General features: G+C 49.5%; 3 protein-coding genes across 3 annotated transcripts; 2 read left to right on the top strand and 1 right to left on the bottom strand.

The window, feature by feature from the left end:
* Positions 1-1,941: 1,941 nt before the first annotated feature.
* RPL23A_2 (60S ribosomal protein L23A) lies at positions 1,942-2,706 on the bottom strand (the record flags this gene model as incomplete). The annotated part of the gene is made up of 4 exons (XM_064848971.1): positions 1,942-2,138; positions 2,209-2,369; positions 2,537-2,587; positions 2,693-2,706. 4 exons carry the CDS (start codon positions 2,704-2,706, stop codon positions 1,942-1,944), a joined length of 423 nt encoding a protein of 140 aa, XP_064704185.1.
* Positions 2,707-5,496: 2,790 nt separating this feature from the next.
* Positions 5,497-7,530, top strand: LTR84_005401 (uncharacterized protein; the record flags this gene model as incomplete). The annotated part of the gene is made up of 5 exons (XM_064848970.1): positions 5,497-5,652; positions 5,700-5,804; positions 5,858-5,921; positions 5,976-7,024; positions 7,072-7,530. 5 exons carry the CDS (start codon positions 5,497-5,499, stop codon positions 7,528-7,530), a joined length of 1,833 nt encoding a protein of 610 aa, XP_064704184.1.
* Positions 7,531-9,151: 1,621 nt separating this feature from the next.
* LTR84_005400 (uncharacterized protein) lies at positions 9,152-12,707 on the top strand (the record flags this gene model as incomplete). The annotated part of the gene is made up of 3 exons (XM_064848969.1): positions 9,152-9,436; positions 9,496-12,484; positions 12,541-12,707. 3 exons carry the CDS (start codon positions 9,152-9,154, stop codon positions 12,705-12,707), a joined length of 3,441 nt encoding a protein of 1,146 aa, XP_064704183.1.
* Between the last annotated feature and the right edge of the window lie 785 nt (positions 12,708-13,492).

The following is a 13,492-nucleotide window of genomic DNA, read 5'->3' as shown; positions in this document are numbered from 1 at the left end:
CTTAAGGGCACAATCTGGATGAGTCTGGACATGGGGCTGGTGATGGTGGAATCCATGGATCTCAAGGGCCCCAAATCGACGGATACCATCAAAACGGATTAACCCTTTGTTCCTTTCGCTTAGCGGTCTTAGATCGTAGAGATCGTGAGCTCAATAGAAATTAAGCTCAAAATGACACATCGGAACTAGATAGGCCCTGCCGATCTTCAAGAGGCTCAAGAACCCACTTCCAACGCAAGCATCGTCAGTATCCTTCGTGTTGACCTGCAGAACGATCAAGGGAGGTGTCCGTGCCAGAAGCAGGATAGAGCTTAGAGCTTAGATAATAGAGCACACTTGTACCTGAAAGTATGTGATGGAGCTCGCAGCATCAAGATAGTTCCTCTCGGAGCCTGAGTGGGTGGATATGACTGAAGTGATGAGGTAGCTTTTGCTGTGAATAGCCCAATGCAGACCTGGTGGCTCTGGGTTATTAAGTCCTGCAGATGTTGTTGGCCAATCTGCAGCAAGAGTGCCGAGGACGAGTTGTTCCTCCTTCGTAATCAACCGATCGCTGGATACCAAGTTAGTTTGACAAAGACACACTCACCTCAGGCATGGATCGAGGCACAAAGAACAGCCTCCCACGATCTAGTGGCAGTAGTAACACCCAGTAAGGAGTCTACCTAACCAATCCTGTCAAACCATCAAGTTTCTCAAGCAGCCTTTTCGAGCTTTGGACTTTTGCACTTGCCATTCATGGACTGGGCTTGGTCCTGAACCCGGACCCAGTAGGCTGGCAGGCTTCGAGGCACTCCACAATTAGTTAGGGATCTTCCTGTTGAACCCTCACCGAGTTCCGGATTAGAGCCGGAAACTTCCAAGATTTTAGCTCTATTGATCCAACCAGCGGAAGTGGCTTGCGATAGAGGTGCCACCTCGCCGTTGTTTGGCAAAGTGATACATGGTACGGATACTAAGAAGCTCCGTACGGTACTATCCAGACAAGGGATGGATACTCTGGACGGTGCACCAAAGTGTAGGTCGGTTTCAGCTCATGCGGACAAGTTCGTTTGCGAATATCGGTAGCTGGGAACAGACCACGAAGGAGGTATGGTTTCCCGGCAAGTCGTCTTCCGATGCAGAGCCGCCGTTTGGTTGCAGGGTGTCATCATTACCATCATGGGGAGAAGGCTGATACAAGACCAGAACAGCCATCACGCCACCTTAATTTTCAATATCATGGCTAATTCCGCCGAGATGGAGAGGATTGGAAAGTTATCACGCGCACGAGCTTAAACCTGGGAGTCTCGAACATCCACGCCCCAGAGCTTGACTTTCTTACCACGTGCGATAGAGATGTCTACGTCGAAATGCAGCCATCTGTACCGATAATCACGTTTGAATACAACACAGTTACTGATTTAGGCATCTCCCTTTCACGAGTCTGCCTTACCGAGTACGATGTGACCCAAGTTGGTTGCATGTCGTCCTAATTAGAGACCAGTGGGGCATTCAATACGATCTCAGCATAGAGACTCCTTGATATTGGTCGGATTGTTCGTGTTGCCATATCTTGACCCAAAAGCTTCTTGTTAGTACGTGATATCAATGATATACAAGGCAGTGCGGGGCCAAAGTATGATCAATATGGTCGGGGGCCAGCGACGCTCTTTCATCACCACTTGATTCGAAGCATTAGCGTTCTTGATCCAAGATATGTTCCCTCGAGTGTAGCTAAGTTAGGAATTGTTCACGAGGAGCCATTTACTCGACTTTCAGCACGAGACCTTCCAAGATATTGTTGAATCGTGCCACAGATTTGGTGTGCATGGTATCATTGGTAGGAAACGGAACATTGAAGCATTATCAATGCCGCCTGACATCTTGATGCTTGATCACTTTTTGATCACATAGGTCTTTTATTTTGCCTGTTGAAAAACTCCGCAATAACCACACCCCTTACATGACGACACCGCTGTTGCTGGCTATTCTGGGCCATAGCTCAGCTGCCTCCTTTCCAACGGGTCCGGTAATGGCGCTGCCCTTCATTTCACCTTTGGGGTTGACGATCACACCAGCGTTGTCTTCGAAGTAGAGATAGATGCCATCCGATCGTCGCCAAGGTTTTGACTGTCTGACCACAACTGCGGGCATGACTAGAAGAAAGTAGACATGTCAGCCCGGACTGTCTTCCCACCCAAACTGCCTTTGTAGAGTCCAACATACCTTTCTTCCTTAGCTCGGGCTTTCCCTTCTTGACAGTGGCCATGACCATGTCACCGACGCCTGCCGCGGGAAGTCTGTTCAATCTTGCGCCAATACCCTTGACTGAGATGATGTAGAGATTTCGAGCACCGGAATTGTCTGCGCATGACATGACGGCTCCGCTGGAAAAAAGTGTGTTAGTCCGATCCAACAAGTCAGATGTATCCCTCAAATGTCCTTCCACAAGATGTCGAACTCCATTAAATCTCATTATGTGGGACTGTTCGCAAGTTCGACTTCGTGGGAGGCACTAGAGATATCGGGTTCGATGTTCTCGGATTGTACGTACACTGGAAGACCAAGAGTCATCTTCAGCTTGTTGCCAGAGGCACCACCGCGACTGTGCAGACAATTTTGTTAGCTGTGTTCTCGTACACTTCATTGCTCGTGTGGTGTCGTGACAGCAGCCTTGCTCCCTGCTACTTCGAGATCGAGGATTACTTACCCTCGCTTCGACATCTTGACGGTATTGAGATATGTGTTGGTTTAAGTGTTTGAGGTTTCTTGAAGAGCGAATTCAAGATCGCAGTCACGAACATTCCTTTGACTCGGGTCAAATTTCATGTGCGGTCTTGGCAGCGCAGTTGGAGCAATAAGATCTTCCCCGCACCCACGTGATCTGATCATGTGACCCGAGAATCTCACCTTGGGAAGGTCAATCCATACAGTTTTAATTGCGTCGTCCACAAACTGATATAATTAGATGGCGATGTGAAGTGTCACACACTCGGAGCAACCGGCGACGCTCTCTCGTGTAAGTCTGAGAACATTATTGCCTCGAACAGGATCGCCTCGAGAGACAGGCTATGTACGGGCCGCGGTCCTCTTCGATGGCTACTGGTTTTTATTCCACCCATCACATCTCCATCACAGCCTCTGTTTTCAAGGGCTATCCCGATTAATTCCAGTTATTTTTATCAATCAACAGGCAGTTGGTTGGTCTGATGTTGGATGTGTCTTTAAGCTGTGGCCGTGTCACTGGAGGCTGAAGGCCCAGCGATCAACAGCAAGAATCCCACCACGCCGAACATGGACTTAAATAGTGATTGTCTACATGGGAAGGTGCATTACGACCAGTGACTTTCGGAGAGCACGACCAAGAATGCCACCTGGTTTAGACTTGTGGCGAGGGGCGCACGCAGAGACGTAATTCAGCGATGCCCGGTCACACCGAAGGAGACCAAGACTGGGGAGCAAGACTGTGAAATCTCGCATATATCTTTGTTCAACAATGCCTTGTCTTTCCATACGTGGATCGCTATCAGGGTTTCAGGATTGTGGGTCTTGATCGATGCTGGGCTCCCCTGCCTGAAAAAGAGCTCACACGTTGCCTGGGTTGTGATGATATGCCCAGAACAGTGACATCGTTTGGGAAGGTCCTCAGTGCCATATGATGATATCATCGCTGAGGCAGCTTTCATTGATGGTAGGTCGGGGCCACAGCCAGTGAACCTGCAGAGGAAGCAGATGGCACTTCCCAAACTTTCAAATTCGAGACATTATTCAAGTGAGTTAGCATCTTCTTTAAACTCTCTCTCGCTTCTGGACTGCGTTCATCATCTGTCGTTGTAATCAGGATGAAGGAGATGAACTCGCGTAAGGAACTGGTGCATGTCGGTGCTTCGTTGTTACGTGGCATCATGTATTTCAATTCGTTCACCGTCTGCCGCAGCTCATTCATCTCCCGCTGATCTGCAGCCCGCTCTGTTGACAATCTTGCCATCTCCCGCTGGACCTGCTGCAGCTGCTCAACGATGGTAGCTAACGGCGTATTCATGTCAAACTCAGGTACCGGGGTTGGGCTTGTGTCTTGTCCTAGACCTTCGGGCACGTTGAATGTTGGCTCAACCACAGACGACGTCGCAGTATCTCTCGGGATTTCTTGTTGGGTAACACCGTGTTGGATAGAAAGTCGTGGTTGGGAGTTATTAGCCTTTGGAGTTATAGTAGAAGGCGAGATGGTCTCGGCCTTTGTACCCGTGCTCTATTTTGGAGTCGTTCTCGCGTCCAGTCGATGTGATGGTGAGGCTAAAGTGGTGACAGAAGGACGGACGATTCCACTGCTCTCGTGGAATAAATTGATGAAGCGGTCGATCTATGGCCTCGACTCGTTAGATTATGAATATAATAAGTAAGGTGTAAATGGCCGTGCTAGAAGAACATACCTCGCCTAGTGAGTGACGAGTCAGAGATTGTGTGATATTCAATTATATCGCAGAGCCTGGAGACTCACGGTGCCTTCCACGCCCATTTATTGGAGTTCCAAAGTAGAAGAAGGATTAGGTAGGTCGATTTGACAGATCCGTTGCAGGTTTAAAGGGTGATGAGAAAGTAAGAAAGATAACGAGTTAGAATGCATCACAGAGTCTTCACTTTACTACCAGAAGATGTGGGAGGACGCCGTGGTCATTTACTCTTTAGAGCAGACCTGCTTTGAGGTGAGACTCGGCGAGAATTGGGTTATCTGTCGCCAGATGAAATACTAATTCTCTCCAGATCTGTCTCTCTATCTATTCATATGTGAACTAGTCCGGCGACCGCATGGGTGCACCCAGGCGAATCTTATACATGTCGATGTCCGCAGACTACTATAGCTATCAACCCAGCATATAGTCACCTCCCCTCGCGAGTGCACGCCTCAGTTGCACATTTGCGGTTCTCGAGCCCTTTTACGATACTGATGAACCACCGTACGTAAATTGGAGCGTTGTGGTATGCATCGTCCACGAGAGATTGAATCAGAATCTCTCATGACGTGTGTATATTGCAAACAGTCTCGTGGTTCCCACCGATTTTTTTCTTGGTCTATGGTTTTTGCCTCTGCTCAGCCTGATTCGCTTCTGTTTTCCACAACCACTCATCCGTGCCCACTCCGCAATCTGACATATCCGTTAGTTACGTTCAACACCAATCGCTCACAAGTCTAGCATAACAGATGAGGCCAAGTCGGAGTCCGACTCGGGAGTTTTCATGTTGAAGGACGGCGCGCTTCGGAAAACAGCGCCGATTCGTAATAATCTTCGATATTGTGCAATCCAGATATAACACCACAACGAGCCAATCACGAACGCTATCATTATGGCCGGTTCAATAGATAACAGGCTATGGCGATTCGAATCCATGGGTGCCGGTATTGATCTGAGTTCTGTCTTGACTTCAACCATCCAAAGCAACAACTTCCCGGTCGGGTAGGAAAAGCCTATACGTCAGGAACGAGCTCAGTGTGCACGAAGTCAAAGGGTAAGACCAATGGCAGACACATCAGGAGCCATACAAAGGTTGGCTCAAATACAAGCATCGCTTTCACGCCCTGTGGAGGATGCACCTCTTTATCATCTCAGCAAGAACTCTGGTACTCCTTGGAAGCCCAGAGATCGGCCATTCAATTCGACGCCTCCAGTGAAGGTGAGATGATAGCAAGAAGCTGTGGATTCCGCTGACTGGAACACAAGTTGATCATCGTTGGCGCTGGAATTGCTGGGGTTGCAGCTTCCATACTGATATCGAGGAAGGTCAAGAATTTGTCCTATACCGTGTATGAGCGTCAGGACACAGTGGTAAGCTCTCAGATTCTGTACCGAGCAGACCTAGCGGCTGATGAACGAATTAGGGTGGTACATGGGCTCAAAATCGTTATCCGGGAGTAAGATGTGATATTCCTTCACACAGTTACCGTATGGATGCTTTTATCAGTGTTTGACCTGCCATTCCTGACCAAGAGCACGTAGAATTGACATTTGCACCCCATCCTCGCTGGTCAGAGTACTACTCCCCTGGGTGGGAAATACGCGGATATTATGAACAACTCGTCAAGGACTATGGAGTCGATGAGCATCTTCGCCTGAAACACGACGTCCTTTCGGCGAAATGGTCTGAAGAACTTCACCAATGGGTTGTCAAAATCAAGGATCTCACCACCGGGGAGATCTTCAATGATACATCAAACTTCTTCGTTGAGGCAGCTGGAAGGTTGAATGTGCCTAGCTTTCCAAGCATTCTTGGATTAGACACAGAGTACAAGGGAGTTGTGGTTCACACATCTCAATGGACTGAAGAGCTCACCCGAATCCTCGAAGGTAAGCGTATCGCTGTTATTGGAAATGGCGCAAGTGGACAGCAATTTCTGGTCAACACCTTAGATCTACCAGCGCACGTCGACCACTATGTCAGGTCACGGCAATGGATCGTCCCAGCTTTCTCACCCAACTTCATCTCAGCAACAACCGATGTCCTTGGAGGACATGTATTTACTGAAGAAGAGAAAGAGAGGTTTGTGACAGATCCTAGTGCATATCTTGAATATCGGAAGTCGATCGAGAAAAACCTGCACGGGAGATTTGAAGGAACCATACTTGGGAGCGAGGCCCATGACAAAACATGGCAGGCATTCCGGGCTGCACTCTGGACCCGAGTTGGTGGTGACAAAGCTTGGTTTGAGCGACTGGTGCCAGATTTTGCGCCTGGGTGCAAGCGGCCGACACCCTCAGCGGGCTACATCGAAGCAATACAAAGCTCGAAAGTGGACTATGTCGACGACTCGAGGATAACACATGCCACGGTGGATGGACTAGTAACGGAAGACGGCAAAGAGAGAAAAGTCGATATCGTGGTTGCTGCAACAGGCTTCAAGAAAGGCTTCCTCCCGCAGTTTCCCACTGTCGGTAAGAACGGGCACGACCTGAGTGAATATTGGGCCGCAGATGGGCCTGTTGGCTATCCCCAGACCTATTTTGGTATCATGGCACCCAATATGCCCAATTACTTTGCAGTTGTCCAGGTATGTTGAAGATCTAACTCACCTCGGGAGAAAACTAAAGAGCATAGGCAAATACCACTGGGTTGGGTGGCACTTTCCCCCTCAACACCGAGATATCTGCGACCTACATTGCAAAGGTTATTCGGAAGGTGCAAAGTCAAGGCTACAAGGCAATCTACCCTTCTCAGGAAGCGACGGACGATTTCAATGAGATCATCGCCAACCATTTCGATGACAAAGCCATTTCTTCCGACTGCGACGGGTGGTGGAAGGCAGGATTTGGGAAGTCTCGACCTCTGCTTCAATGGCCTGGAAGTGGCCATCACCGGATCGATGTAAGTCGAGATCCACGATGGGAAGACTTTGTATTTGAAAGAGATGAAGAAGGAAGGCGAAACAGGTTTGAGTATTTTGGCAATGGATTCACCGAGCGTGAGAAGCTTGGAGACGAATCCAACCTCACAAACTACCTCAAAGAGGTGGGAAAGATTGATCTAGCAACGCTGCACGAGACCTGGTACGAATAAAGAGTACAGATAGCTACCTAGGTAGGGAGTCATCAAGCATGTGACGAGGCTGTCCAAATCAGTTTACTAAATGTAGATCGACTCGGATGGTTTCATTGAGGCTGTGGTCTGGATCTGGCACGACAGATCTGTACCGGATACTTTGCACCTGCGGCGAGTGACCAATTTCCACAAATCTAAGTCGGTTGTATACGGATAGCTGAAAATGTCTCTGTCTACAGGGCTCAGACCTCCAGGCTACATGGCACAAAAAAAGCTGCCTATCTGTTGCCTTTTGCCTGGACAACCAAGGGATTTGGTCTGAGCTCACTCACACCTCGCGTAAGCCAATAATGAAACCACAAATGCAAAAAGGCACGTGGGTAGGGTACAAGGGGGGTAGCTCGTACTCGTAAGGTGTCAGGCCGTGCCCACCCTGAGTTACACAGGAATTGTGCATTGTCCTCTGAGACCAACATGTGTGGTGCGCAGCAAGCAGAGTACTGATAGGCGCCTGAACAATGGAACTTGATCCAACGGGCCGGATAGCTAAGGCTACACATGGGATGGTACAACGTGGAAGGCCAGCTATAATCAGACATCTCAGGCATCACAAATGTAGAGATATTTCAATGATGACCTACAGGCTTAGAGGACTCGTAAGTGCCGTAAGGGGGGATGTGGGATGTAGAAGCCGTGCAACGGGCAAGCAGCCAGTGACAAAAGAACCATTTATTAGGGGGTGTCTGAGCTCTGGTTAAGGTTGGTTAAAGCGTACTCAGCGGATGGGCCGAGAGAGTCCGCTAAGGTCAATTCTGCCGGTTAGCTTACGCCTGGAAGGCCTGCTCAACCTTTAACTGGGTCGTCCGCCGAAGGTTCTCCACCGTTTGTGCGGGAGCTCCCGATTCAACGACCTGCACAATTCTATCCGTATCCCGGACCATCATGTCTTCGACAGAGAGAAGGCGAGTCATTGGTTTGCTAGGGCTTTCGATGATCTGATGACTCACTTTGGAAGTCCAAGAAACTTATTACTTCAGGGCTCACAGCAAGCAGAAACAGGTACATCAACTCGGATCACTAATGTGCTGATTGTCAGATGGACAAGCTCGTTCGTTGAACTCCACCCATCCATCATTGAAAGCTACCAAAGCCATTTGACTCGAGCCATGCCGAAAGCTAATGATTCAAAAATCGACACTAACAATATTGATCCATGCCAATGGGGCTGAATGTGACGAACCCTTCATTGAAAGGCCCACCACCCAATCACACCTTTCAGATTGTCAACTTCTGCTCACGGCCCCTGGTAATCCTGGTCTTTCAATAAGGCCACTGAACTCGCTAGACTCAGCTTCAGATGCTCAGCCCTAGGTGCCCGGTCATGGGAATGTCCTTTGCGACACACTGTCTTCCCTCTCTACCTGCTTGTTGCCTATTCACTCGCTAAAGGACATCTTCTGCTTGACATCTGGGTAATCCCCTTGCCTTGTAGCGCCGCCTAGAGCTCTCCACCCATTCCTTTCAGTTCCTTGCCCGAGCGCCTTGCTTACGAGGTTTCCATTTATATAACGTTCAGTTGGATTCCCGGGAAAAAAAAATGTCGCGGAAAAGAAAGCTCTCGTCTACCTCCATCGACGCGATGCCCTCAGTTCAAGATTTTCCGTACGACCGCGATGGCGAGTCCTCTGGCTCCAAATTGACGGCCACCATCAAAGGCCTTTTTGAGAGCATTGCAGGCTCTGCCCCTGATCCCACGAACCCGGTCATCAATGGAGCCACGGTTCAATCACGTCCATTTTTGGCTCGAGTTCTGGCAGATATCGCCAGTCAAGCGCCGAGGTTGGGTGAAAACCTGGGATTGATTCATTCGCTGGTAGACACTAAATTGTTCGATGGTGGCTTCGTGGATGACAGGCAGTATCAGGTATGTTCCTCAGGCTTAGCCTTGCCATTATCTCCAACGTCGCTGACGCCATATTCTAGATGGAGAAAATCATCCAATTGGCAGCATCATTGCCGGCTGAATCGAAAGCCTTGGGCGATTTGACTGGCCAGTTCATCAAACTCCTGTGGGAGAATCTGGAGCATCCTCCCCTTTCTTACGAAGGGGATGAGTACAAGTACCGGACGGCTGATGGGAGCAACAACAACATTTTGTATCCCCATCTCGGAAAGGCAGGCTCTTACTATGCCCGAACTGTTGTTCCTCAGACACTGCAGCCTGGCGTCCTGCCGGATCCCGGTGTCATCTTCGATGCGATATTCGCACGTGACGAAGAGCCTAGGGAGCACCCTAACAAGATATCCAGCATGTTGTTCTATCTTGCGACTATCATCATCCACGATTGCTTCCACACAGATCCAACTGACTACGGCAAGGTCAAAACCTCGTCTTATCTAGACCTTGCCCCCCTGTATGGTAGCAGCCAGGAGGACCAGAACAAAATCAGGACATTCAAGGATGGTCTCCTGAAACCTGATGCCTTCTGTGAGAACAGAATACTTGGCTTTCCTCCCGGTGTTTGTGCCATCGTTGTGTGCTTTAATCGATTCCACAACTATGTGGCACTGCAGCTGAAGGAGATTAATGAAGGAGGTCGATTCAAGATTCCAAGGGACGATAGCGATCAGAAAGCTGTGAAGAAGCTGGACAACGATCTGTTCCAGACAGCCAGACTCGTCACATGTGGTCTATATGTCAACATCATCTTGAACGATTACGTCAAAACCATTCTGAATCTCAACCGATCCAACTCGACTTGGACCTTGGATCCACGCAAAGACTTCAGCGAGGTCTTTGACGCCCAGGGCATTCCTTCCGGTGTAGGCAACCAGGTTAGCGTGGAGTTCAATTTGGTCTACCGATGGCATTCCGCCATAAGTCTAAAAGACGAGAAGTGGACCAACGATTTGTACAAGTCCTTGTTCCCGAACCAGGACATCTCAACGGTGACTCAACCAGACCTATTGAGAGCGCTGAGGGGATGGCTTGAGAAGATCGGCAGCGATCCGACGAAATGGGAGCTCGATGGTGGAAAGTATAAGAGAACCGGCCGTGGCACTTTCCGCGACGAAGATCTTGCCCAGATTCTAACGGAGGCTACTGAGGATGTTGCATGTGCTTTTGGACCCAGAAATGTCCCGCTGGTCATGAAGTTGATCGAGACGCTGGGTATGCAACAGGCCCGGGCCTGGAACGTTGCGACGTTGAACGAACTTCGAAAGTTCTTCAAGCTGGAGCCACACAAGGAGTTTTCCGACATCACGAAGAACGAAGAAGTGGCTCGTTCACTGAAAGCTCTTTATCAGCATCCCGACTACGTCGAGATGTACCCTGGTCTCGTTGCTGAAGACGCCAAGGATCCACTGGAACCAGGTTCGGGTCTCTGCCCTGGATACACTATCTCCCGCGCCATTCTTGCAGACGCGGTTGCGCTCACTAGGGGTGATCGCTTTTATACTGTCGACTACACACCTGCCAATCTCACCAACTGGGGCTGGGCGCAAGTCAATTCGGACCCTGACGTGGCGCAGGGTGGTTGTTTCTACAATTTGGTGATGAGAGCACTGCCATTCTACTACAGGGGCAACTCGATTTATGCCATGTATCCGTTCACTATACCGGAGGAGAATCGTAGGATCATGGAAAGGCTTGGCAAGGAGGAGCAATATGACTATCAAAGACCTTCCTACATCGGTCCACCAACATCGATACGCTCATGGAAAGCTGTGACTGAGATTTTGCAGGACAAAGTTTCATTTGCTGTTCCTTGGGGACCTCATACCTACTATCTAACCAAGCACGACTACATGCTTAGCGGTGACAAGCCGTCGAATGCAACGCAACGTGAAGAGGTCAAGAACGCGCTCTATTGCCCGGTCAACGGTCTAAAACAAGTCCAAACCTTCTATGAGGACTTGACGACTCAGCTCGTTGTTGCAAGATCAGAACGTTTGAGGGGTGAATGGTATCAACTTGACGCTTGCCGTGATGTTGGTAATCCATCTCACGCCATCTTTGTTGCAAAGATGTTCCATCTGCCGCTTAAGAAGCGCGGAGACCTCAATCTAGCTGCTGTAGAGGTCGACCAACTCTACTTGGCACTCTCCGTGCTGTTCGCCTATGTCTTCCTGGACCTTGACACCGCCAGATCGTTTAAGCTGAGAGGCGGAGCAAAGCAAGCCACGGACCAAATTGGCAAGCTCGTCAAGGTGGTTTGCGAGGCCGTCAAGGTTGGCGGATGGTTTCACCTTAGTGACCTGCTTCCCATGGGTACTGCTGGCAAGATGCTCGAGGACTATGGAGTCCAACTCATCAAGCGTCTCTTTGAAGGTGGCAAATCTGTTGATGAGGTGGTCTGGACCATCATTCCTACCGCTGCAGCGGCTGTTGCCACCCAGGCCCAGCACTTTACACAGATGCTCGACGTTTATCTCTCCGAAGAATACTACAGCAAGCACTGGCCTGAGATCCAGCGGTGTGCGTGGTCAGACGCACCCGAAGATTTCGAGAAGCTCAAAGGCTACGCGCTCGAAGCCAATCGTCTTGCACCCGCGGCATTTGGTCTCCTCCGCAACTCGAATATCGACACTGTTATCGACGACAACGGAACACCGGTGGAGATCAAGGCCGGAGACCACCTTTACACGGATTTCATCACCGTCGGTCTCGATGAGAAGGCCTTCCCCAATCCTCGCCACATCGACCCGACACGCGATCGCTCACTGTATATCCATCACGGCTACGGTCCACACTCGTGCCTGGGCCGCCCGATCGTCGAAGTCGCCATGGCCGCACAGTTGAAGGTCTTTGCCAAATTGAAGAACCTCCGACGCGCGCCCGGTGCCCAAGGCATTCTGAAGAAGACAATTCCCAAACCGAACCCGACAAGCAGTGACCCAAAGCCCAATCCTGGTAGCATAGAGGTCTTCCTTCTTGAGAACTACTCCTCTTGGTATCCTTTCCCAACAAGTAAGTCCTTGTACGTCTTTCATGCCTATCTCAAATTGCTAACACATCTCTCTTAGCGCTGAAAGTGCACCATGACGGCTTGTTGAAGGCGCAGCCAGACCAATTGGCTGCGGAAACCGGTGTTCCAGGCATTCAAGACGACATTCAGGATAGTGACATGACACAGAGTAACGGAAATGGAGTGCACAGCAACGGCTACGATGAGGAGACTCAAACAGCATGAAGATGAACGGAATGAGGTGAGAAGAGGGAAAAGAAAAAGCTTGAAATGAAGGCGAATTTGTTATCAGTAGGGTGTAACTAACCAAGCGCAACTAGGGCGGAGTTTGGGACAGCCATGTAACTAGGAACTATTTACCAATTTCTGTGTAATAATGTACTTTTGCACATCGGTTGTATTTATTAGTTAGCACTGCTCTTTACTCTTGTTTAACTACCTAACCACATATGCACGTTCTATGCCTGCATTGATTCGACTATCTCCTGCCCTTCTAAGCTGTCCCCAATCCATCGCACTCAGGTGTAGAGATGAGGACTTTACTTCCAACCGAACAACCAAACAACTATCATACATTGATAACTTAATCACCCCTCGGCAGCAATGGTAGCCCACCATTCCTGTGGGATCTCAGACGTACCTGCATTCCACTCGTAACAACATCCTGCGAGTGTAAGACCTGACCAAAATCATGCCTCCGCACAGATTGATTATTACGCGGTTTTATATCCACCCTGCACAGACCAGACCCTGTGGCTTGAAGTCGTTCCCCACAATCTGCCAGATTGAGGCAGCCAGATGCATCCTGACGAAGGAACCCGAACCAACGGTGACTAAGCGTGCATTTTTACAGGAAATGCCACTTTGCGAGCGGGTCCTACCGCGCACAGCTGCTCAGGTCAGCTGGCTGTCTCTTACTTAACATATCTCTACTTATTCAGAACCATCGAGAGAGAATTTTCGTCTCGAAAATGAGCGAAAGATAGAGGTGAGATTTCGCGGTGATAACA

Source organism: Exophiala bonariae (genome assembly GCF_035927105.1).
Source record: "Exophiala bonariae strain CCFEE 5792 chromosome Unknown scaffold_20, whole genome shotgun sequence".
In the NCBI taxonomy this organism is placed as follows: domain Eukaryota; kingdom Fungi; phylum Ascomycota; class Eurotiomycetes; order Chaetothyriales; family Herpotrichiellaceae; genus Exophiala; species Exophiala bonariae.
Note: the sequence above shows the minus strand (reverse complement) of the source record. Positions and strands in the feature narration are given on the sequence as shown.